This window comes from Rhyacophila brunnea, unplaced genomic scaffold (genome assembly GCF_057557595.1).
Source record: "Rhyacophila brunnea isolate RB1 unplaced genomic scaffold, BYU_Rbru_1.0 scaffold_13, whole genome shotgun sequence".
Lineage (NCBI taxonomy): Eukaryota > Metazoa > Arthropoda > Insecta > Trichoptera > Rhyacophilidae > Rhyacophila > Rhyacophila brunnea.
In genome coordinates, this window is record NW_028232785.1 from 7,673,973 (window position 1) to 7,699,099 (window position 25,127).

A 25,127-nucleotide genomic window follows, 5' to 3' on the forward strand; every position below is an offset into this window, starting at 1 on the left:
ACATACAAATGTGTTGAACACACGATATCTATTAGGAATATCGTCACATACTCGGCATTGAAACAGAATTCGTTTTTACTTCTTGTAACGTACATTGAAAAGAGTTTTGTCACCGGAATAAATGGCGGCGCTAACAGGACTGTGCAATTCATTATCACAGTTTATACTACGGGCTTCTCCGAATTCCTGGTAAATTCTTAATTTCTGATCATGTTTGGCGTATATAATTTTTCGTCTTCAGTTTTAAATTGTGTTCCATGTTTGGCGGTTCGGATTATTTACATTTAATTTATTTCGCATATTTTCTATGAGAAATTTTGTGACAACCCTGATGTGTCATAAACATTTTAAATGTGTTATCATGGATAAATGGCGGCACACTATTCAATTATTTTGGTAAATTTTTATAAATAAACTTTAATATATTTTCAAAAATGATATATTTAGAAGGTTTTACTTTTGCAATAAAATTCGCGGCGTGCAAGGTACCGCCATACATACACCTACCGGCAGTTAAAAAGTTAATGGACTTTTAAATGTACAAAGCGTAGAGCTCGTTACTGTATCTACGTCCCCAACTCGACCGTGTCGTTGATGTGTTCAAAGATACCGTTCAGCACGCCCCACTCGAATGACACACAACAATCTTTCTATGCCTTTAATCGTGACGTAACAGGTTTCCGAACCGTACACGCCAAATGGTCTTATTAGTGTTTAGTACAAGATGCACTTCAAGTGTCGGTTCAATGCCTTGAAACGTAGCACGCACGGAATGGATTAATATGATGCGAAAGTCAATCGCCATAGACCAAGACATTGAAGGCTTAAAACGCAAGAAATACAAAGCCCGCGGAATGTCCTCTAATATTAACAATATTGAATGCGTGTTTCGTTTATGTGACAAACTTTAATGCATGATATATTGAACTTTAACACGTGTTGTAAGTTTATTCCAAATTTCTTCTAAAACACACCTAGAAGATAATGCATCTCCCTATGTCCGAACCTAACCAGCAGACCATAGATAATAGACGTAGATATTAATTTAATAAAAATCCACAGAGAAAACCACTAAAAACAAAGAACACACAATTTTGACATGAGTAGAAAATAATAAATAACGTTCATTGAGTCATGCGGTTACCGATATAGCGCGGTACGCTTGAGGTGATCTCATTGTTATTTCAACGATTTCGGCAGATTTTGTTAACTGACAAAATTTGTTTAAGTTTAAAGGTTCAAAATGTGCTACGGGATGGGAGCATCAGTCTGATAACATTTTAAATAACAAGAAAAATGACATTACACAATTTTTTCCTGTAGCGCCAGCTTACTGTGACATATGTGGTGTCACAGTAAGCTGGCGCTGACGTGATGATAATGTATTTGACGGTTTAATCTATGCATGCAATATCACAAGTCGTTTTGACATATGCACAAGTAGAAACTGTTTGAAATTAGTTTGAAAGAATTGAAATTACTGTGAATTCAAAATACAGTAGGCGCTCAGTAATTCGGCACCCATATTTTTTCACCTATGCCGGATTGTCGGATTAATATAGGAAGTAATTCTATCACAGTCACAGGGCACCGAACTGCCGAGCGAACGGCTCTCCGCTCTGTAATCCGGCAGTTCAATGTGAAACCTGCCGGATTATAGAACATGAATGCTGAGTTGTAAAATGCCGGACTATTGGACATGCCGGATTGGTGGACGCAGGATTAACGAGCGCCTACCTTATGTATTAATAAATTAGAGTGGCATTTTCCATACTTGAATTTATAGTGATAGTGATTGTTCAAAATATATTGCGGAATGACGAAACCATAGACTAAATTTATCAGCATGACAGCACGTGACGTGATGGTAATGTCTTCGCGCAGTGGCGAAAGGTGGAAGTAAGCTGTTAAGATTCGACATAAACAGTGCGCATTAAACTTTGTTAGTCATACGTATTTGTTTTTATTACACTGAGACTACAATTTACAGATAGTGTTGGTTAGTTTTTAAAAATCGATTAAACCCTGCCTAAACCAAACCATAATAGTTTTGGTATATTTTGGGCGATTTGACAAAATTGTGCACACTTTTTCATTCATACTTATTTGTTTTTGTTGGATTAATAATACATAATATTACACATGTTGTTGGTTAGTTTTTAAAATTCATTAATCTCTGCTTAACCTAACCATAGTAAGTAAAAAATATAATTATTTTTCGACTATTATTTATTGTGGCTTGCATTGGGCAGGGTTTCACTGTATTTTAAAAACTAACCAACATGTAAATGTGTTTGTAAATTGTAGAGCTAGTTCACTGAAAACAAATACGTATGACTGACAAAGTTTATTGTGCACTATGTATGTCAGATCTTAACAGTCTACCTCCACCCTTCGCCACTGCGTAATGGTAACGTGTTCTCTTCATATGTGTATTTATTTGTGAAAGATTTATGGGAGAAATGGCCCTGGGCAGAGTCGAGAAATGTTGAGGGCATGATTGTTTCGAGGGGGCATTTTATTCATCCATTTAATACGTCAATGATTTCAACAGTCACCGTGGCGACAAGACGTCTGTTCTCATCGGAAGAATACGTCTGCGGCATCTGCAGAGAGTCAATCACTCCGATGCCGTCGTCGAGGGTATTCTGGCCGCCGTGCTGCAAAAGGGACAGATGGTTTCACAGGATTTGTGTAGAGGTATGCTGACTGGGTTTTTAAAATTAAGTAAGAATGTCAGTCCTCACACTGCGTCAAATACTCACTGAAACAACAACATGGTTTATGTATATTAATACAACGCAAACATAATATTATGTATATTTTTATATGGTTATATGTAGTGGCGGCTCGTGTATAAGATATCTGGGGGTGCTGCAGTTGATTAAAAGTAAAAAAAGTGTTTATTTGGATTATAGTTTACTATTAACATCAAAATTAAATATAAATTATTAATTAAAATAAAGAACTTTGCATAAATTGCTTGCCGAAATAAATTTTAACAATGTTAATAAATCATTAAAGCTATATTTCTTTCCTCGCTGTCGCGCGCAAACGTAGAAACGGCTAAATACTGTTGGACTGGCAGTACCGATCAACCTTCCAGCTGCGAGTCCCGCTCCCCGCGCCCCTCTTTCGCCTAATTATTGGATGTATCGGTGCGAGGGTGAGCTTAAATAATATTGATATTTTCATATAATATACATAAATTTATGTATATTATAATATTACATTTTTCTCAATTTGCTTGGGGGTGCTGCAGTTCCGCAGTGCCTATGGACGAGCCGCCACTGGTTATATGTATATTTCACCGTAGCAAAGTTCACCGTGAGCTTTTTTCCGGAAAGAGATACCTGCTGCAATCTCCGTTGCTATCTTGAACTGGTAAAAAACACCACCTGTCAACATTATTATTGGTGCCATGATTCGGTACCGTAAAGCAGCACCGTCAGAATACAAGCGTCGAATAGGCGGCATTTGGTTTTAACCGAGTACAATCGTGAGTCCCAGACACTTGGTTGAATGTTGCTCTTGACAGTGAGCCATTCCCATTCGGATAGCGAGCTTTCTTTGCAAAATGCCATCTCCCATAATGTGTACCCCTAGGTATTTGTAGCTGTTGACACTCTCAATGTTTTACGCTATTTCACAAACCAACGCGTGACGAATTGTCAAGCAGCATGTCGATTGTCTCTTAAATGGCCTCCATTGTGTTGTCGAGTAGGGCAGCGTCTTATATTATTTCAGTTTTTAATACAACTGAATTCCTCAATTTTTGTTGCTGTGATATCTAAACCTAAATATGCATAACTTTGCCCACTCCATTGCTTAAATTCAGATCACGTTAACGTTACTTTAAGCATGTTACTAAAGAGATTTCATGATGTGTCTACCTTTTGGGAGACCACTTAAGAATTCTCGTGAACCAGGTTGGGAATCTCTGGCCTACACAGTGTATGTAGCCTTGAATTGATCATTAAATATAAGTAGGTTCTGCTTTAGAGAATTTCTTCAATGTCGATGGTTTCAACATAATATGTAATACAGTACACTCTCAGTAATCCGCCGCTCGATTATCCGACAACTACTATAATCCGCTGTTATTTTTACTAGTTGAAAGCACACAATCAAGCTCTATAATTCGCCGGTATTCGATTGTCAAATTCAGTAGTCCGCCACGTATAAGTATACAACGCAGATGAGACGGGCTTCTTTTGGAAACTTCTCCTTTGTAATACGTACATTCATCGCGAAGAAAATAATGTACCAGGGAGGAAAGTGCTTAAGGACGGCATCACAATTATGCCGTCCTCCAATGCAACAGGGACACACAAAATGAAGCTTTTGGTCATAGGGAAAGCCAGGAATCCTAAGCCATTCAAGTATACAGGCGGACCTCGACTTACGAACGTTCGACTTTCGCACAATTCGCTATTTCGCACATTTCAAAAAAAATCGTTTTTTAAAACGTCGCGCTGGCCGTGGGGTTAAGATATCCCCTTCTCGCTCGCTCACAAGCAAGTGCATTTCTTGCTTCACTTGCATCCTGCTCGCACCCGTCACTTTGCTTGTGAGCTAGCTAGGATAGGTTTAGTCTTGCGCAGGCAGTGTTGCCATGTCTACTGAAATTTCAGTAGATCTACTGATATTTTTAGATATTTTTGGCAATATACTGAATCTACTGATATTTTATGAAATCTACTGATATTTCTTCATTCCACAAAATTCCCACCATCCGGGAAAAAAACGAGTCGTCTTTGAAAATTTGGGAACCTGCGGCCCGCGGCGAAATATTTCTCCTAAAAAAAACAAGCCGACTATGAAATTTTGACTTGGCAACACTGTACGCAGGAGCGCGTGCGGGCGTGTCATGTTGTGCGTTTTGCTAATTTTCTTCATTTGAAATATTTCACCCTAAAAATTTATAAACATGAGTGAGAAACGGAAAAAAACTGCAGTGTTGATACGAACAAAAAGAAATCAAGGACTTATAAACTTCACATGACGTTCTGATTGCGGTGAATCTTTTGCTTCAATCGGATGTTAGTATGATACAAACAGGTCTACTACGATATGTTCAATTTTGAAAAATAAAAATAAACTTAAGGAATACGTTCAAAATTGTGGAAATTTATTATCTTTAAAGGTTGTTTCCAAAAGACACGGCATAGTTATGGATGAAATGGAAAAATATTTGTCATCATGGATCGACGACCAACATCAAAAAGATATCCCTCTGAATATTTCAATTATTCAAGCGAAGGCTCTTAGTTTGTACAAAGATTGGAAGGCTAGAAAAAGAAGATTCTAACACGATTTTTCAAGCAAGTAACGGTTGGTTTATATTAAATTCACTGGAGAATCGGCTGATGCGGATAAAGATGCTGCAAAAGAATTTATTTCCTCATTATCCAACATTATTGAAGATAGAGAATATTCCTCTAGCCAAATATATAATGTAGATGACACAGGTTTATTTTGGAAAAAATGCCTAGTCGTACATTCTTATCTAAGGAAGAATCAGTTGCCCCTGGGCATAAACCTTCTAAAAACCGATTGACATTGCTTCTTGGTGGAAACTTGGCTGGTGATTTAAAATTGATGCCAATGTTAATTTATCAACCAGAAAATCCCAGAGCATTGAAAGGGAAGGATAAAGAATTGCTTCCAGTAATCAAATAAAAAAGCCTTGGTTTACTGCGTTAATATTAAAAGATTGGTTCACTTTACATTTCGTGCCAGCAGTTAAGCAATATTGTAAAGTTAATGATTTACCATTTAAAATATTTTATTTAAAATAAGAAGAAGAAGAAGAAACACCCGCATACCCCACTTAAACATGTCTCTTAAACATCTTATATTTACTTGATAAATAAATATTTCAAAATACACACAATTTTTTTTTTTTACTTCCCTCTACTTTCTAACATTCAACATTCGCACACCTTTTCAGGAACCAATTATGTGCGAAAGTCGAGGTCCTCCTGTATCTGCCTTACTGAACAACGTGTCAAGTGATTTACTGTTTAATATTTAGATAATAAACTTAGTTTATAAATATGTATACTTAAGTAATTAGGTACTTAATTTTGATTATAAATAAAACCGTAATTTGCTAGTACAAATTTCTCAAAAAAACTATTTTTATGAAATACCTGTTTTAATTTTTACCATATTTTGTATGTACACGCTATAATCCGCCGCGCTTTCACTAATTGGACACTTGTCTTGTTTTTGGGTTGGCGGATTACTGAGAGAGTACTGTATATATAATCATACTTTTCGTTTTCCGTTTCCAGAAACTTGCCCTCTCTGCCGGAAAGCACTTCCTCAAATGTCCCCTGTGCAACAACCAGCCCATATTTCTGGGTGCGCTCTTGAAGTTCGGGTTTTACATACCAGATCAGTGAGTATAACACTTTTTCTTACACTCGTATGATTGCGTGGTGTAGATATTCAAACAGAGGTAAACAGCAGTGGCGAAGGGTGGAGGTAGGCTGCTGAGATCCGATATAAATAGCGCACACTAAACTTTGTCAGTATTTGTTTTCATTGATTTAACCTGATAGTGCCACGGATGAGTTGACTCGCGGGTTCTTGTAAACATCATAACTTCTGAATGAACAGTTTGTGTATATTTTCTAAACAATATTTATCATTTTAGTGTGAAAATATTCACGATAAACTCGAGAAACATGTTGATTTGGTAAATTTTCACAAATATTTAGCATTCTGTTCCTATTTCATATTTTTTAAGGGATTTATTTTATTCCAAAAATAGCTGGCCTACAAGTGTCCACCTAGTAAAAATTGGCTGGCAGTGATAAGGTTAGCTACAAATTGCAGACAGTGTTGGTTAGTTTTAAAAAAATCAATTAAACTCTGCGTAAACCAAGCCATAATAGATAATAGTCAAAAAATATCCGTCTGTCTATAAAATAATATCGAAAATATGCAATTTAATCATGCATAATTTTAGATATTTTATAGATCTATTATGGTTTGGTTTAGGCAGGGTTTAATGAATTTTAAAAAACTAACAACACTATCTCTAATATGTATTCAACGAATAATCCACAAGATTTAAGAATGTAACATTCTAATTATTATTGAACATACATAATTTTGAAAACATTTCTGAGAAAATATATTATAACCAATAGAAAAAATCTTTTTGAAAAAAGTAAAACACCCAGGAATCGAATCTGCAACTCTCGGGTATCACGCCCACGCACATAGACCACTATGTTAAAGGAGTCATACTTAATTGTGACATATTTTAACTAATGGCTTTTAATATTCACTGAAGCGCTTTCCAAATTGAGCTACTATTGGCAATCGGCTTTTGTATTTTAAATTCAAAAAGATCTTTTCTATTGGTTATAATATATTTTCTCAGAAATGTTTTCAAAATCATGTATATAAAATCTGCGTCACATACTGCCATAGTAATATCGTGAGGCATAGAAAAGGTTGATAGCTCACCTCCACCCTCCGCCGCTGGTTATGACGCATACCCTCGGACCACTCTTATGTTAACAACTTATTCGGACTTTGACCGTATTTTTACTTTTAGAGATGCGTCATGGGAAAGGGAGGCGGGTGCGTTCTCCGAACTTCTGGAGCGCCCCAAAAGTTGCTACGTCCTAAACTGCAAGTGCCCCCGCGGGAGGAATTACAACGCTTCAAAGTTAGTATACTTCTGTTAGTATTACCTAGTGAAATGGGTTGACGACATCGTAAGCCCACATGAATAACTCGACAAAGTGAATTGATTGACGATCGATTTTGATTTGCAGATGGCCGCTTTTATTCTGCAATACATGCGGGTCGCAGGCCGCCCACAAGAAGTGCATCGTCACCAAAAACGATGTATTGATTTGCTCGCGGTGCCAGCCTGAGGATTCAACCGTAACATCTGACGCAAGTAGGTTTACAAAGCATTTTGATAATTATATAGATTACTCAAACACATTTCTGTTATTTTTATTACTCCAAAATATCACAGAGCAATTGCATAAACGAGGCGGTTATCTACAATAACTGCTAGCCGGCTTGCATATCTAAACTCGTTTGGCGAAATTTACTTTTTAATGCAGTTCATTTACTTTTGTATAAACGCATCTTAATCGTTAAAAATATAAAAATTTTCATTAAGGCTATACATCAGTTGAGGCACGGTCTAAAAAGATCGTGGCTAGGCGATGTGCGGATTGCTGATCGCGGGTGCAAATGACGCATGCCAAATGAAATATAATTTGTCATAAATCCAAAATGCATCCATTTAATGTTCTGTTTATTGTTCTATTAGTAACAATAATAATATATTCATTCCCATATTTTCTTTTTAAAGTAAATGGGTAACGTTTTTAGTCATCTTTACACGATTTAAGAATTAATACCCCTGTCGTCATCACGAAACAAATTGACGTGTTCCCAGCTCGACGTTCTCTCTCCGAATGGCAGCGAGTCCTAAATTTCGTCGCGCCTATAGTTGAAAATTATTTGCTGTTTCACTGATGTATCGCTTTAAGTAGATACCCACCTATTGATATAGAACGTTGGCCGCGTGGCTTAAACGCCGGCCTATTGAGTCGAGGGTCCCAGGTTCGAATCCTGGGTCTGGCAATTCCACATATTGTTTTTCAATTTGTGTACGAGTCAGAGTATGGACCTAATAGGTTGAGTAAGTGGCTGACATCAATTTCTGGTAAAAATAAAATCTGTTAATACAAACCTCCACTCTGTGATCCAGTTAGGATCGCACATGATCGAAGGTCGAAGATATTTTTTCAAAAATGTCCAAGAAACCACGGTACAAAACAATCATTCGGTACAGTGGAACCCCGATCTACTGTTCTCGCAAGAATCGTTTTCCCGCACGGATCGTTCATTTTTAAAAGTCCCGCCAAACACCCATAAGAACAATGTTAAATAATCCTGCATTAACCGTTCCCCGATTTATCGTTTTCCTCGATCTATCTAAATATTATGGTCCCGTCACAAATATTATCCCGATTGACCGTTTTGTTGAATATTTTTCATTTCGCTTTCGTAGAATTGTTTACGATACATACGACCTTTCAGTCGCATCGTTTTGTTTGCTCAGGCTTGCCTCGCATCTCGTATCATGAATTTTTATAAGTCACAACTGAAATGCCCCCCATGAAGAAAACTAGAACTCTAGCTGAGAAACTGTAAATAATTCAAGACGTCGAATAAAATCCAGGAGAAAAATGAGTTTTTTTTTAAAAAAAAAAATTATATATCCTGCATTTATCGTTTTTTTAGGGTCCCTCGAAAACCGTAGAATCGGGGTTTCACTGTATTGGTTTGTTCAATGTGTGGACCAAACGGCGTCTAAATTTGTTATGCGGATACCGCCCCCTCTATTACGTGATTGGCGCTTCTTAATTAAATGACTAATATCATTGGAGCACTTTTTTAATAATAATATACAGTCGAACTTGGTTATTACGAAGAAGATGGGACCGACTGAATTTGCTTGTTAAAAGCGTTACTCGTTATATCGGAGAATAGGTATTTTTAAATGAGCAGTCACAAAAATACGCAAATCAAACAAAAATACACAATTAGAATTTTTCCCCGAAACAAGCATGGCATTCATAAACTACAAAAGAAGTTTTTTATTGTAATGAACGCTGGTAGGCACCTACTGACTTCAGCTTGGATTTTTTACATGAAATTTCAACCATATGCGTGGATACTTTTTCAATGTTGTCGGAGAAAACACCAATTAGGTACTTAGACACTTAACTAGTGTCATAAACGTAATCCGATCCTGGCGGCATCGGTCTAGTTAACTACCCGGTCGGATTTTATTGCTTAGGGTCGAAAATGTTGTTTTTATACGATCTACACATTAACAGTTTTGCTCGGTATACCCGAGAAGTAGCTCGTTATAAAAGTGAATAAATGTATGGAGAAAATCATAAACTAAAATGTCAACGAATGTTTCCTCATTACATCCGAGATCTCACTATGTCCGTGATCGCAAGTATAAATATAATATATAAATATGAACATTGTTTTTCGTCTCCTGAACATTTCACATATTGTCGCTTTGGACAAACCAATACTAGGGCGATGATATATCAAACCTCTGTAGGAATGTCGCATTAGTGGGCTCGCACATCAGAACTCGCCGCATGCGTCTTACGACGAATTCGTCGTATAAACAAACGTTATCAAATGGAGCTTCACAGATTGGCCGATGCAACTGCAACTCTGCGACCCTGAGACATTCGTCTAGTTGCATTGGCCAAAGCCTGCATGTCGATGTCCGGCCAATATCGACTCCATGCATGCACACAGCTGCAGAATCGGCCATTTCTCTCCAGACTGTCGCCGTGTTTGGCAGAGCTAGAGCTAGCAGCGCTAGGCAGATGTGCGAGGTTGTGATCATGCAACATTCGCCGGCAGTCTCAGAGGTTTTGATTTATGGCCGTCAGGCACACAAGGCGAGTTGTGATGTGCGAGCCGGCTTAATGTTTCATGGCTGCCTACGCACATATGAGCTTAGCGCCAGTCACGATTGCAATCACTTCAATCTCTTTCAATATTGGTCCACTCGTCTGTCATTTTGTAGGAGATACGGCGACCGGTGATGTTTAAATTAAAATGGCCGACTCGTAGCGGATTATGCAGGCGTAACTGCAACACCGGTCGGGTGCAATTTGTCTTGTCATGTTTTTTTCAAACTAAAATGTTGCATTCCACCAATGTGTGGAGCCAACCGCTAAAAACAAAAAACACGCAATTTCGACATGAGTCAAAAATGTGTAGGCATGTAGAAATTGATAGAAAACGTTCATTGAGTCATGCAGGTGTCGATGCAATGAAATTATCGATGAAAGCGTGTAAAAAATATTGAATTTAATTAATGTTTTAAAATTTTTTTACAGGCACATCTCGGGAGAATTGCAGCATCAGATCCCATCCGCAAAGACTCGCATCTGTGACTCGAACGACCCATTCAAAGAATAATAATGAGTCTCTTGTTTATGACGACATCAATGTTGAAAGCACATCCAACGATAGTGATTCTTATATCAGAATGTTGCGTAGAAAATATATGATTCACGATAATCTTCTATCTATTGACGTTCTACCGATAAAAACTGAGTCTTTTAAGTTTAAAAAACGCTATTCTTATATTGATTCGAAACCGTCCGTGTATCGACTTCCCAAGTCAAACGTGGCTACCGTGAAACGATTCTTATTCCTGGAAACGTGGCGGTCTTTCGGAATGTTTATTGAGAATGCCGAAAATGTGTTAGTCAGCGATTTCAACGAGCAGCACGCTCGTGTAATCAACGTGAGCTGTCTGGACTTGGCGGGCGTTTTAAAAAATGACTGGCAACTGTCATCCATCGGGAACTCTCTTTATTCCAGAATCAACGGGATCGATGCCGCATCGATACCGGAACAGACGTTGAGCGTGCTGAATTATTACGCAAACTGTAGAAATATTAATGCTAAAGAATCGACTCTCGTTGACAAGTCCGTTTGTTTGACACAATTTTTGGAACGAGTTTTGAAAAATAAGGTTGCTTCAAAATTGACGCAAGATAAATTTAATCATTTTGATGAATCGGATGTCATCGATTTAAGTGACGGCGGTGTCGTTAAAAGTAATTTGATGCTCGAAAGTTCAAAGGAAATGTCATCGCGTTCCGATGATAATTTACAGTCATTGCCAGATAATAAACGGCACAGATTATCGTCGTATACATCCGAGGAAGAAAGGCGAAATTTTAAACTGGTTTACGACGGTGATAGCGATTTAGTTGATGAATTATTGACTAACGATGAAATTACGAATTTGAATTGTGGTAATTCGAATTATGCTAATAAAGTTGACATGAATGAATCGGTTGTAATAAAAAGAAAGGTTCGAAATAAATCCAAGTTTGCGGTCGACAGTTATAAAACGGATAGTAGAGGCCGCCCGACAGAGTTAAAAATTAAATTGAACTTGTTACAGTGGGACAAAGACGATAAAAAAGGAATGAGGGGTGTTAACGACGAGAGAGAGCGTCGGAGAGGCAACAGAGGGAAGAGGAAGAATCGCCGTCCGGCGTTCAGGATGAAGTTAAAGCTGAACTTGAACGGTTTGGATATCAAAAAGGCCCCCAAGAATAAGGTCTCCGACTCGTCTCTGACGGTTAATACTAAAGTCAGCCAACCGAAGATTACCAGTGTCACAATTAATAAAACGCCGAAAAAAGATGATAAACCTTTTAAAAATTATAACCTATTCAAGTATTTTAAAGTGGATGAGGTTAAAAAAGGTGATTGTCGTAGTAGTGTGACTAAACAGTTTTTTAAGGATGACGGAAACGCGTCCGTTAATGATATATCGGGCACAAGAGATGATCTTAACACTTCAATTACTGATTGGGCGGTTGATAAACTGAATTCGAGTCATATATCAGTTATAGGACCGCCGTCGAAGAAGACTCGCAAACGAAAACGAATCGAGGAAAAAAATCTGTTTAATTCGAGTTTCAGCAGTAATAATACTTCATTCGGAAGTATTTCAGATACCAGTGTTTGTACGAGTCCGAGAAAAACTGTTAACCTCGTCTTGCGAGGCGGAAAACTCATTCTGGAACGTAACGAAGACATTAAACCTGATATTGCATCAAAAATTGAATCAGTGACGGATGAAAACAGGTCGAATCGTAAGGAGAATATTTCGATTCTTTCTAATTTACTTAAAACCGTGTCGAAGAAGCTAACATATGAAAAACACGTAACAGATGACGTCGACAGACCATCCACGAGCAAGCGTGAAAATAATCGTAATTCTGATGACGATGGATTTTCTATTGTCGAATCTCAAAGGACAAAGACCAGCAACTATAAAAAAGCGAGATTAGACTACAAATATAACGGTAAAACATTTAAAAATCGATCAAAAGAAACGTTTTCTAGTACGTCGAAGAAGCATAAGAAAAATACAAAAGCACGTCATAACAATGTGAGAGAAATGAAAACTGACGACAGTAGAAACGAGCCAGATTCAGAACATAACCGTAAAAAGCAGGATCATCCATATTTCACTGACGATACGGTTATTTTAGTAAGCGATGATGACTTCATACCGGTCGGTAATTGGGCGAACAAGTGAGACAAAACGAAGAATAACACCCAAAATATAATATAATATAAAAAGATGGACGCTGATGTCATATATTAATTATAGATCGAGCGTTGTTCATTATTTATAGTAAACTAGCAGAGCCAGCTGCGATCGCCAGTCTGTCTCGCTAGGTCTTACAGACGGCTTGGCGGTGTTGGATATTAATATGATTGTGAAGTATGCATAGACGGCGCCATCATGTTCCCTTCGGGATGGATTTTCATTCACCTCAGACAGTTTGACATGTCGCTAATTTGTCAGTTTTACGATTTGCAAGTCGTCACCGCCAATATAAATTTGGGGTCATATGCGTAGTCTATTCTGAAGTCTGGCCTTCACAATATCGTCTGACACCACCTCTGATAAGCCTAGCAGAACAGCTGGCAATCGCCGATTCCTACCAATGACATTTTAATAGAATATAATAAGTTTATATATTGCACTTTATCATTCATCATTCATACTTATTTGTTTTCGTTGAACTAAGAATACATATTACACGTGTTGTTGGTTAGTTTTTATAATTCATTAAACCCTGCCTAAACCAAACAATAGTAGTTTAAAATATTCTTCTATCTATTAACACAATCACTGCTGAACTTTTAAATACCTTTTAATTACCACATTTAAATAACACGTTAATTATATCTAATGGCCAAGTACTCCAAACGCGCCAGTCGCGGTGTTAGCACTAACGCAACGTCTTACGTGGGCGAAGTCGGCGCTCACAACTCAAATATATAAATGTATAACGAAAAAAAAAACTGTCTACGAACATTTTCACACACGGTTATACGTTTGAGTTGCGCGCGCCGCTCTGCTCCGCGCCGACTTTGCCCACGTAAAACACCCCGCAAATGAGTTACCCATAGTGGCCGCGCGGCTTAAGCATTGGACTATAACGCCGTGGGTCCCAGGTTCGAATCCTGGTCTGGCAAGTACACATATTGTTTTTCAATTTGTGTGTGAGTCAGGATATGGACCTAATAGGTTGAGCAAGTGGCTGACATCCATTTCTCGTAAAAAACAAAAATCTGTTTAAACAAACCTCTACTCTGTGGAGGCCCATATTATGATCCTATTAGGATCGGTCATGGTCGGAAAACTGAGTTAAAATCCTTACAGCGCTGACGGCACAAATGTTGTGTACGCATTAGGTAGCCATTAGATATAATTAGCATGTTATTTAAATGTGGTAATTAATAATAGTAATTAAATACTCCGCGGTGAATGAGTTTTAAAAATCCAAAATTATGTATGATTTAAGTGCATTATTTTAAATATTTTGTAGACAGATGCGTATTATGGCTAGGTTTCCCAGGGTTTAATTGAATTTTAAAAACTAACTGACAATATCTGTAAACTGTATTCTTATTTCAATGCAAACAAATACGAATAATTGACAAAGCTTAGTCTGTACTATCTATGGTGGATCCACCCTACCTCCACCCATCGCCACAGCAGGATAGTCTAATTTTTCATACATTTAGATTATTGCGTTGCAATACGTTTTATTTATTCAATGGGGGAAGATCCCATTAGATTGAAAAAAAATATAAAAACTATCTCTCGTAATGAGTCTTTCAAGATACTCATAATTTTAACCACTCTGAAGGGGTGTGTCAACATGCTTTGCTTAAGCCTCAATTACATTGAGCTTCTTTACGAGCTGTTTATTGGCGAATTTACAATTTGCCTGTAAAGTCGCCCAGTGTAATCATCGAATAAGCTAATAAGCAGGTTGTAAACACTCTACCGAGAAAAGTTGCCTACTGCGTCTGCACAGTACCAACCTCCCGGTAAAAAAACGAACTACGTTCCGTCAAAATAGTCGCTGGCTTGTGGCTTCTCAGCGAATGGAAAGTTTTGTGTGTAATCATCAAATCGCAGTAGCTGAATCGACCGCTTTTAAATTTGCCAATAAACAGCTCGTAAAGAAGCTCAATGTAATTGAGGCTTTAGGTGCAAAAATGGTATTTTATTTTAAAGTTAGTAGGTTCTTAATAATACTACCGAATGAATTCCAACATGCTTAATTTATTATTTAATAAATTATCTGGGTGAGGAAATAGAAATGATATTATTTTTATCACGTACAAAAATGGAAAAGTAGTAGCTACTTAATTATAGTACCTACCTAATTATGGCGTAAAATAGTAATAATTGACTATTATAATATTATTTGCCAATAACCGATATTACAGGTGATAAAGAATAAATGATACGTCCTTTTTACGTACGTCATTTTTTACAATATTATAATATATTATTATCCTAAGAGATTTTGGAAAACGCACCAACTGCTCATTTAAGCGACATTTTATTAATATTTTTACATTTTCACTTCGATATGTACGCTACCGAATTGTCTACCTATTTGAAAAATATCCGATGATTTCGCAGAAACGTGACGTTTAAAATCCACATTTTCTTACATACCGTGTACGATTCGCCATATTGCTATTCACAGCCGACCAATTGACGTCTTCGTCGCTTAAGACCTTCTAATCCTTTATTTTCAAATGGAACCGATTATTTTAATTCAAATATCGTAATGTAGACATTGGCACACTTGTGAGAAAACCATAATCTTGGTACGATTCACTACGTAAATTATCTTCTGACAGCCGCGTCCGCCACTGCTATAATTTCATAGATAACGTGATATTCCAAATTTGATTTTTTTAAAATACTTTTTATGGCTGTCACATTTATTATTTTTATTACATTATTATTACCTACATACTTTTTTTATTGAATAATTACCTTTCCGTAGATTAATATAACCAAAATTTATGCCAAATTTGAATCTACTGAAGACAAAATTGCCATTGTAATGAATGAAACAGATAATTTAAATTTTTATTTTAGACAATCTGACATTAGTGAAAGACATTATATTATCATAACGGGTGATATTATAATAATATCTACATAATATTTATATGTATCCACTACGGGATGAAGGGTTCCGCAACCTGATTATACTACTATCGATTATATGAATTTGTGATATTATACCTATTTCTATCGTCTTTATCATCATCGACCTGGACCTATCCACTGCTGGATAAAGGCCTCCCATAACAGATTCTACTCCTTTTTGTCATATGAATTGATATATTTATCAAAATCAGTGATATTATAAAACTATCTATTTGTAATGCCATTATTATCATGAGTCTGAATCAATCCACTGCTGGATGAAGGCCTCTCTGTTTGTATTTCTGTCGGTCTTATGAATTGCTATATTTATCAAAATTGCTGATATTATATTTACCCATTCATAATATCATCATCAACCAGGATCAATCCGCTGCTGGATGAAGGTTATCCCAACCTAATTCTACTCTACTTGGTCATATAAATTGCTATATTTTTTTAAATTTGTGAATTTATATACCTACCCATTTATATCGTCATCAACCTGTATCAATCCACTGCTGGATGAAGGCCTCTATAAGCTGATTCCACACCTTTGGATCTTATAAATTTCTATTCTTATCAGATTTTGTCAATTCCTCTCAGATATAATATGACCATTATTTATCAACATTTGTTTCGATATGAATGTCCCGCACCGGAAGACTGTTATTTAAGGTTAAATTTTAATTCAAAATTTGATTTTTTAAATATTATTCAACGGCTGCAAGCATTTATTTTTTATAGACTGCTAACCTTTTATTATCCAAATGGGTCCCGTGGCAGATTAATATTCATGTTATATTGGATCGCTTTTCATAATAATCACATACATTGCTTTACATTCGAATTTATGAGATGTATAATTATTATTTATCATATTTAAATGCACGTGTTTTAACGAAGCATTTATATAACTACACATATTATATTCTATTAAAATGTCAGTGGTCGCAATCGGCGATTGCCAGCTGTTCTACTTGGCCTATCAGCCTGAGGTGGTGTCAGACGATATTGTGAAGGCCGGACTCCAGAATAGACTACGCATATGACCCCAAATTTACATTGACAGTGATGACTTGCAAATCGTAAAACTGACAAATCAGCGAAATGTCAAACTGTCTGGGGTGAATGAAAATCCATTCCGAAGGGAAAACTCTATGCATACTTCACAATTATATTAAAATCCAACACCGCCAAGCCGTCTGCAAGACCTAGCGAGACAGACTGGTGACCACCAGCTGGCTCAGCTAGTCTTACAATAAATGTCTTGATTGAAATTGATTATTTATGGGTGGTAATAGAAATGTCACATTTTTCGATTATTCCTGCAAATTCTAAATTTGAATTCTGACACGTCAAATGATCTTGTTATAGGCAGTTCGCGAAAGAAAACAAATGACAATTATTAGTTTGACAGTTAAAAAACAGTGACATGGTTTTAGATTATATTTTCGTAGTAATTAGTGAAGAAATATGCACTTATTTCTTGTTAAAACTCATAGTACGCTAATGCGCCTCTTACAGAATTGAATAGTTTTGTGGAATTATCATTGTGATTTGTGCAATATCGATTATACAGAAAGTATTAAGCGACACTATATTCAATTTGAGGTAGATTGACAGCAAGACGCGAAAATGTATGGTGACGGATATAAAACGTGATTTAAAAATGATTTCATCTGTGATTGTGTCGAGTTTTATCAGATTGTGCCGGATTTAAATGGAAGTAGATTCGGTACTCTAAAAAATGAATTGAAATAGTTTAAAAATCAAGAAAATGGTATTTAAATAAAAAAAATTGGTGCGTTTTCCAAAATCTCTTAGGATAATAATATATAGGAGATACTCAATTTATCTACATTGTAATCATGTTTATTCATTTTTAAGGGCAGAGCAAGTAACGTATACTTCCCGTTTCCATTTCATCAGTTTGACAGCATCTATCAAATCGTGTACACTTGTCTGCTTCATTATATATTAGTTTCTTTTTTAGTCTTTAACTTCCTACCCGTTGTTTTTGGATTTCTGTTGCATTAGCTGGCTCTCGCATCTAAAATCGCCTCGTTTGCCACACAGCCATAAATCAAACCTTCTAGGAACGTCGATTCAGTCTTTAGAAATTTGGATCCAGCGGTGTTCGTATGCGTTCTGGTGTCTTCGAGTCGCAGCCCGAGAAGCATGCGATTTGTTGATAGCAGCACTAGATGTTTTTTTCAAACTAAAAAAAGGCATTCGACCAATCTGCGAAGCTCCGGCAACGTGTGTTTTGTGAATGACAATAATATCACATCGACGTATTCGACACATTGCAGACTTGCAGAGCTTAGACCTGAGAGCCGGATGAAAGGCTTTTTTTTTTTGATCTTTTGAGTTGTGATCTTTTATTACATTACATTGTCAAACTTAACATTTTTAAAACACATTAGCGATGTAATTTTAATTTTATTTAAAAAACATGCCTTTGAACTCATTCACTGCGGACCAGTTAATTACTATTTAATTACCACATTTTAATTATCATGCTAATAGTATTTTATGGCCATCTCAAGCCGTGTCTACATCGGCAACAAGTTGCTGGCAACCTCATTAATTTTTGATCAAACAAATTTTGATAATTATCGTGAAATTTAATGAGGTTGCCAGCAACTTGTTGCCAGTGTGGACATGGCATAATGCTGACACCCAAACATTTCCTGCGATGGAACACTTTGCAAATCCTGAAATTTTAACAGAACACCTTGCTTACATTTTTTACATTATCAATATCATTTTTTTTTAAATTAGAAAAATCAATTATTTTATTTATTTATGAAGGGTATACTTCAGTTGAGGCATGGTCTAAAAAGATCGTGGCTAGGCGATGCGCGGATTGTGCAAATGACGCGTGCCGAATGAAATATAATTTGTCATAAAAATTCAACATGCTTTCATTTAATGTTATGTTTATTGTTATATTACTAATAATAATAGTATATTCATTGACATGTTTTCTTTTTCAAGTACATACGTAAAGTTTTTTAGTCATCTTTACACAATTTAAGAATATATTCATCCGACGCCATGACAAAACAAATCGACGTGCGCACACCTCGACTGTCGGTCTCCGATTGGCGACGAGTGCGAAATTTCGTTGCACCTACTGTTGAAAATTATTTGCTGTTTCACTGAAGTACGCTCTTAATTATAAAATAAATATAAGTGAATGAAGTTCTTAATGACTTCGATGGTTTTGGATTTTTTTCAAATCCTTGCGACTGATATTAAGAAATCAGGCGTAATATTAGAAAGTTGAATAATTAATTCTTAAATGTAGTCCGTCATCGAGCCTGTTCCTAACCTTTGACTTTGTATAATAAGAAAATTCTGCTTCACACAAATACATACAGTAAAACCTCGTTAATAAGATCACGGGTAATTCTAAATTCGCCGTAATTTGAAATTTTCACGAAAAAAAAGTCCCTTGAACATTATTTTCATATAAAACAAGACCTATAATTCGAAATGATTTCAGAGTCTTGGCATATAAAAATATTCATTAAATCGTAAAAAGGCACACTATTTCATGAGCCAGTCATTAAAAATTGTGACAGACTTTTCTTAAAACATAAATTACTTATTTTAAGAAGGTAATAAAAATAAGCCTGACATTTTATGACCCATTAACACGCATGGAACCGGAAATTTGGTAGGCACATCTATGGTCATGGACGATATTGATGAAAATCAAATTTCGTATTAACTAGGTTTTACTGTAGCTTGTTTTAACACGCTGGAGTGCTCTTCTGATAAATTCGTGGAACATGGTTTGTGGGAAACCTTTTCCAAACATTGTTTTTCTTCGGTCATATTCGCCCCTTAGGAGCATGTGGACACCACGCGGTGCCTCCAAGAATCCCTTTCGCTCACCAATCTTTTTGCATCGTTCAAGGTCATACTAACATCCCGTAGCTCCGCCGTATATACTCTATAGATAGCAGCCGTAAAGGGTGGAGGTAGGCTGTTAAGATATGCCATAAATGGTGCACAATAAACTTTGTCAGTCATACGTATTTGTTTTCATTGAAATTAGAGTACAATTTATTGATGGTTTTGGTTAGTATTTTAAATTCAATTAAACCCTGTGAAAACCAAGCCATAATAGAATTTAATAGTCAAAAAATACTCATAATTAAAATTATGCAATTAAATCATATATAACTTTGGATATTTTATAGATAGAATAGTATTTGTTATTTATTATAGTTTGGTTAGACAGGGCTAAATGAATTTAAAAAAAAATGAACCAACAATATGTGTAATGTGTATTCTCAATCCAACCAAAACAAATAAGTAAGAATGAAAAGTGTGCGCAATTTTGTCGTATCGGCCAAAGTATACCAAAACTATTATGGTTTGGTTAGGCAGGGGTTAGTTCATTTTTAAAAACTAACCAACACCATCTGTAAATTGTAGTCTTAGTTCAATAAAAACAAATACGTATGGCTAACAAAGTTTAATGTGAACTATTTATCGCGGATCTTAACAGCCTACCCCCACCCTTCGCTACTGATAGATAGTATTTAACGGCCTTCCAGGATGCCGGAATCCGGTTGGCTCAATCCTCAATCCAACAAATCCATCAATATTCTCAATCCAACGAAAACAAATAAGTAAGAATGAAAAAGTGTGCGCAATTTTGTCGTATCGGCCTAAGTATACCAAAACTATTATGATTTGGTTTAGGCAGGGGTTAGTTCATTTCTAAAAACTAACCAACACATTGCAAAAACAAATACGTATGGCCAACAGAGTTTAATGTGAACTATTTATCGCGAATCCACAGCCTACCCCCACCCTTCGCTACTGATAGATAGTATTTAACGGCCTTCCAGGATGCCGGAATCTGGTTGGCTTGAAGAGCAGGCAAGTCAGGTTGAATAATATTTTTTATCTATTATGGTTTAGCCTATGCAGGGCTTAATCTTTAAAAACTAACCAGCACCATCTGTAATAATTCTGTTTATACAGTTTTTTATTATTAATAAATTTATGAAAACATTTTAGTCAAATTTATTCAATGCTCATTCTCTGAGGATTGTAGCTAATTCTGATGGTAGGTTTATATATCGTCTCTGTTCTGGCAGAACACACTAACTGGAGAATACTAGTTTTGAGTAATTTGACTTTGAAGTTGTTAATATGTTTGAAGTGGTCTATCATGTGAGTTTATTAAGTAATCGTAAAAAGTATGACTTTAAAATAAAGACTGTTTATTTATTAAGAAGGTTTCCAGACGGTAAAGTTTGAAATAAGGAACATTTTGGTATAACTAACTCAATATGTCATTTTTTCGAATTAGTGTCTTCTGCCAGAACAGTGACGATTTATACAAAAATGGTGTATTGAAGTAAAATTGAAACGTTGAATGCAGAAGTGGTGTAATTCATTTTGACAGTAAATAAATAATACATTTTCCAATGCATTCAGGTAAAAATAGTCACTATTAGGTGAAGATGCTTTTAATGAGTAGACTGTGCAAAGGGCATCAAAGTTTCTCTATTACACCAACATTTACAGAGTTTCTACTAAAACCAACCCTAATTTCTGTAAATCAACCTTTTTTGACTTACACTACTTCAGCTCTCAACGGCTCATATCGCACACACTTAATAATAAAGTGACCTAATCCAAAAAATGCGATTTTTTAGGACAGCCCAAAAACAGATTTACACATAGGGCTTCTCTCAATTAAATATTGATTTTACCACAGTTTTTTTTTGCTTATAATGATAATTTGTTAAATTGAGATTTATACTGTAAGTAATTTTAATAATGGTAATTGTTGATTAAATTATTTTCAGGGATTTAAAAAAAAGTTATTATTTTAGGTAAATTTATTACAAAATAATTCGTGGGTATTCTGCGAATAAGCATTAAGTCAAAAATACTAGTTTTGAGATAATCGAGTTTGAATGTTTGGACGGTCTTAACTTTTTTTATATATATAAAAGGCAAATTCCTTTCTGCGATATTGCTTTGAGTATGACTTAGTGCAGTTTCGCACGCAGAATTTTGTGAATCCTGAGAATGAGAGAAGCAAATGCACTAAGTCCATTTAGTGCTTTTTCTCTGAATAGATGTATGTTTTTTTGACTTATAACATAAATTATCTTCGCCAGTTTTATAGATATGACTGTGTGTGTTTTTGTAGACTATAGAGCGTACTCTTAATAAGATTACCTCATTATTAAGTCAAAACAGCAAAATTTTGACTTAGTGCTTTTTTGCAGAATACCCACGATATTCCAAATTGTTTTGAACGTTGTTAATTGTAAAACAACCCATATTAAAATAAAACATAAATGTATATCTCATATTTTGTATAATTACGCGTACACAGAGGAAACGGGGAGGAGATGTAGTAATACTGTCGAACTTGATTATTACGAGGAAGATGGGACCGACTGAATTTGCTCGTAATATCGTTATATAAAATTTTTCGTGCCACATTCTATTTAAGCATAAAACAAAAATTCTGAAAACCATCGTAAAAATCCCCGAAACAAGCATGGTATTCATAACTACAAAAGAAGTTGTTTATTGTAATGAATTAAGTGCTGAATCGCCGGCGCTGGTAGATACCTACTGACTTCACAAAGCTTGGATTTTTTACATGCAATTTCAACCATATGCATGTATACTTTTTCAATGTCGGCGAAAACACCAATTAGGTACATCGGATTTTATTGCTTAGGGTTGAAAATGTTGTTTTTAAATGATCGACACATTAACAGTTTTGCTCGGTATACCCGAGAAGTAGCTCGTTATAACAATGAATGTAATAATCAACGAATGTTTCCTCATTACATCGGAGATCTCGCTATTTCCGTGATCGTAATAACCAAGTTCTACTGTATTTGGCAGTTTTAAAATATTATGGATAACAAGTATTAAAAGCGGCCGTAGATGGGTTTAGTAGTTGTTTATTAATTTTTTATTGACATTACAATATTCATTAGTATTTTTTGGTGAATAGTTCAGCTCAAAATAGTTTGCAAAAATCCTAAATCTAATTAAAAATAACCAATCTGACAAATAGTCAAAGATGTTGAAGAAAACCTCCTTGTATATAGATATGAGTATAAACATAATCTCTGGGAATACTGTACTAATGTTTATACAAACTCTCAAGTAATGAGAGATTATTCCTTTTGCTTCAAACTGCCAATTGCTTCAGTGTTTTTATTTTTTAAGGGAATCACAAAGCTCAATCTGGAAGTACATCATTCAACATCTTTGCGTGTAACATAGAAATAAATGATTTTAAATCGGACTGCGTCATGCAATATAGATCTACAAAATACATTTTATAAAATTGTGTGTGGCAAGCACACGTGACAAAAGTAAAAAGACAATCTCAGTAATCCATTCCATCTTCACTTCCACTTACGTTTACCGCATTGTCACATTTACATGATCTTCATAAGACGAAATAACCAAATTAAGAACTATGTATTATCGCTTGTCTACGACACTGCGATATGTTAAATTTAAGAGGCGATCAACTATTTCTGTTTTCTTATTAGTTGGCCGGACGAATTGAAATAACAACACAAATATAGATCCCTCCCAGCACCACACTCTGTCTTAATAGAGTATATCTTGAGGTCTTACGTGCAGTGTTTTATGCCCTGGTGTCAGGAGTAGATACCCAAGACTAAGGTCACCACGCACTTTGAGTTTACAGAGACTTATAATAAAGTGCCCATGGGAGAGATGAGCCTGGTGAACTAACAAAATGACAGCAATTTTAGTACAAGTATTAGCATGCTCGGCCGCTTGATAATTTAAAGCCAACACATTAACCAGTTTCATCTTTTTTTGAACATGTCCGATGCTAAGAGAATCATATTATGGACTTCCACAGAGTGGACGTTTGTAATTACAGATTTTTGTTTTTACGACAAATGAATGTTAGCCACTTACTAACCTATTATGTCCATACTCGTGACTCAAAACACAAATTGAAAAACAATATATTGTGTATTTGCCAGACGCACCACGCACACGACTTTATAAGTCGACGCATAAGCCGCCCGGCCATCATTGCCAATTCATTAGCCGGCAAAATTACTGTCTAAAAAGGGACTTGTAATCATATTTCTTAGTTTTATGTCTTATCTATAAATGGTAACGCAATCCGATTGTAGACCTTAATGCCTCGTTAAAGAGAGTGTATTTAGTATGACAATGGTAAGTATTACTTATATATTTATTCATTAATCTCAAGGCACTATTAATTGTTAGAACAATGGATACATGTCGGAATTATTAACTTCACATTTATGTTCAAAATCAAACTACTAAGTAACATTAAAAGTAATTTTAGTCCTTATTTCCATCACTATAAGGTTGTGTTTACTGTGATGGAATAATAAATATTATAATAATTAGTTGACATCAGCGGCGAGGGGTGGAAGTAGGCTGTTAAGATTCGACATAAACAGTGCACACTAAATTTTATCAGTTATACTTATTTGTTTTCATTCAATTAAACCCTGCCTAATCAAACCATATTAGCTTAGGTACGCTATGGGCGATCCGACAACAAAATTGCACACTTTCAGTCCTCCATATTTGTTTTCGTTGAATTAATAATACATATTACATCCAAAATGGTAGAGCGGCTTAAGCATCGTCTTGTAATGTCTTAGGGTCCCAGGCTCGAATCCTGGGTCTGGCAAACACACATTTGTTTTTTGGAGTCAGAGTATGGACCTAATAGGTTGAGCAAGTGGCTAACATTCATTTGTCGTCAAAACAAAAATCTGTTAATACAACTTCCACTCTGGAGGTCCATAGTATTACAGATGGTGTTGGTTAGTTTTTTTTTTGTTCACAAACCACAATCGATAAAAAATATTCATTTATCTATAAAATATTTAAAATGATGTATGGTTTAATGGCATAATTCTAGATATTTTATAGATAAACGAATATATTTTTACTATTATCTACTATGGCTTGGATTAGACAGGGCTTAATTGAATTTTAA

General features: G+C 35.7%; 1 protein-coding gene across 1 annotated transcript in view; it reads left to right on the forward strand.

Moving 5' to 3' along the window:
* The window catches only part of LOC147076330 (uncharacterized), a 54,082-nt gene extending 39,376 nt beyond the window's left edge, over positions 1 to 14,706 (forward strand). Inside the window, exons 10-14 of the mRNA XM_085941724.1 lie at positions 2,555 to 2,700; positions 6,300 to 6,406; positions 7,577 to 7,690; positions 7,800 to 7,927; positions 10,926 to 14,706. Coding sequence (XP_085797850.1) covers positions 2,555 to 2,700; positions 6,300 to 6,406; positions 7,577 to 7,690; positions 7,800 to 7,927; positions 10,926 to 13,156 — 2,726 coding nt within the window. The 3' untranslated portion in view covers positions 13,157 to 14,706. The remainder of the gene's footprint in view (positions 1 to 2,554; positions 2,701 to 6,299; positions 6,407 to 7,576; positions 7,691 to 7,799; positions 7,928 to 10,925) is intronic.
* Positions 14,707 to 25,127: the final 10,421 nt, after the last annotated feature.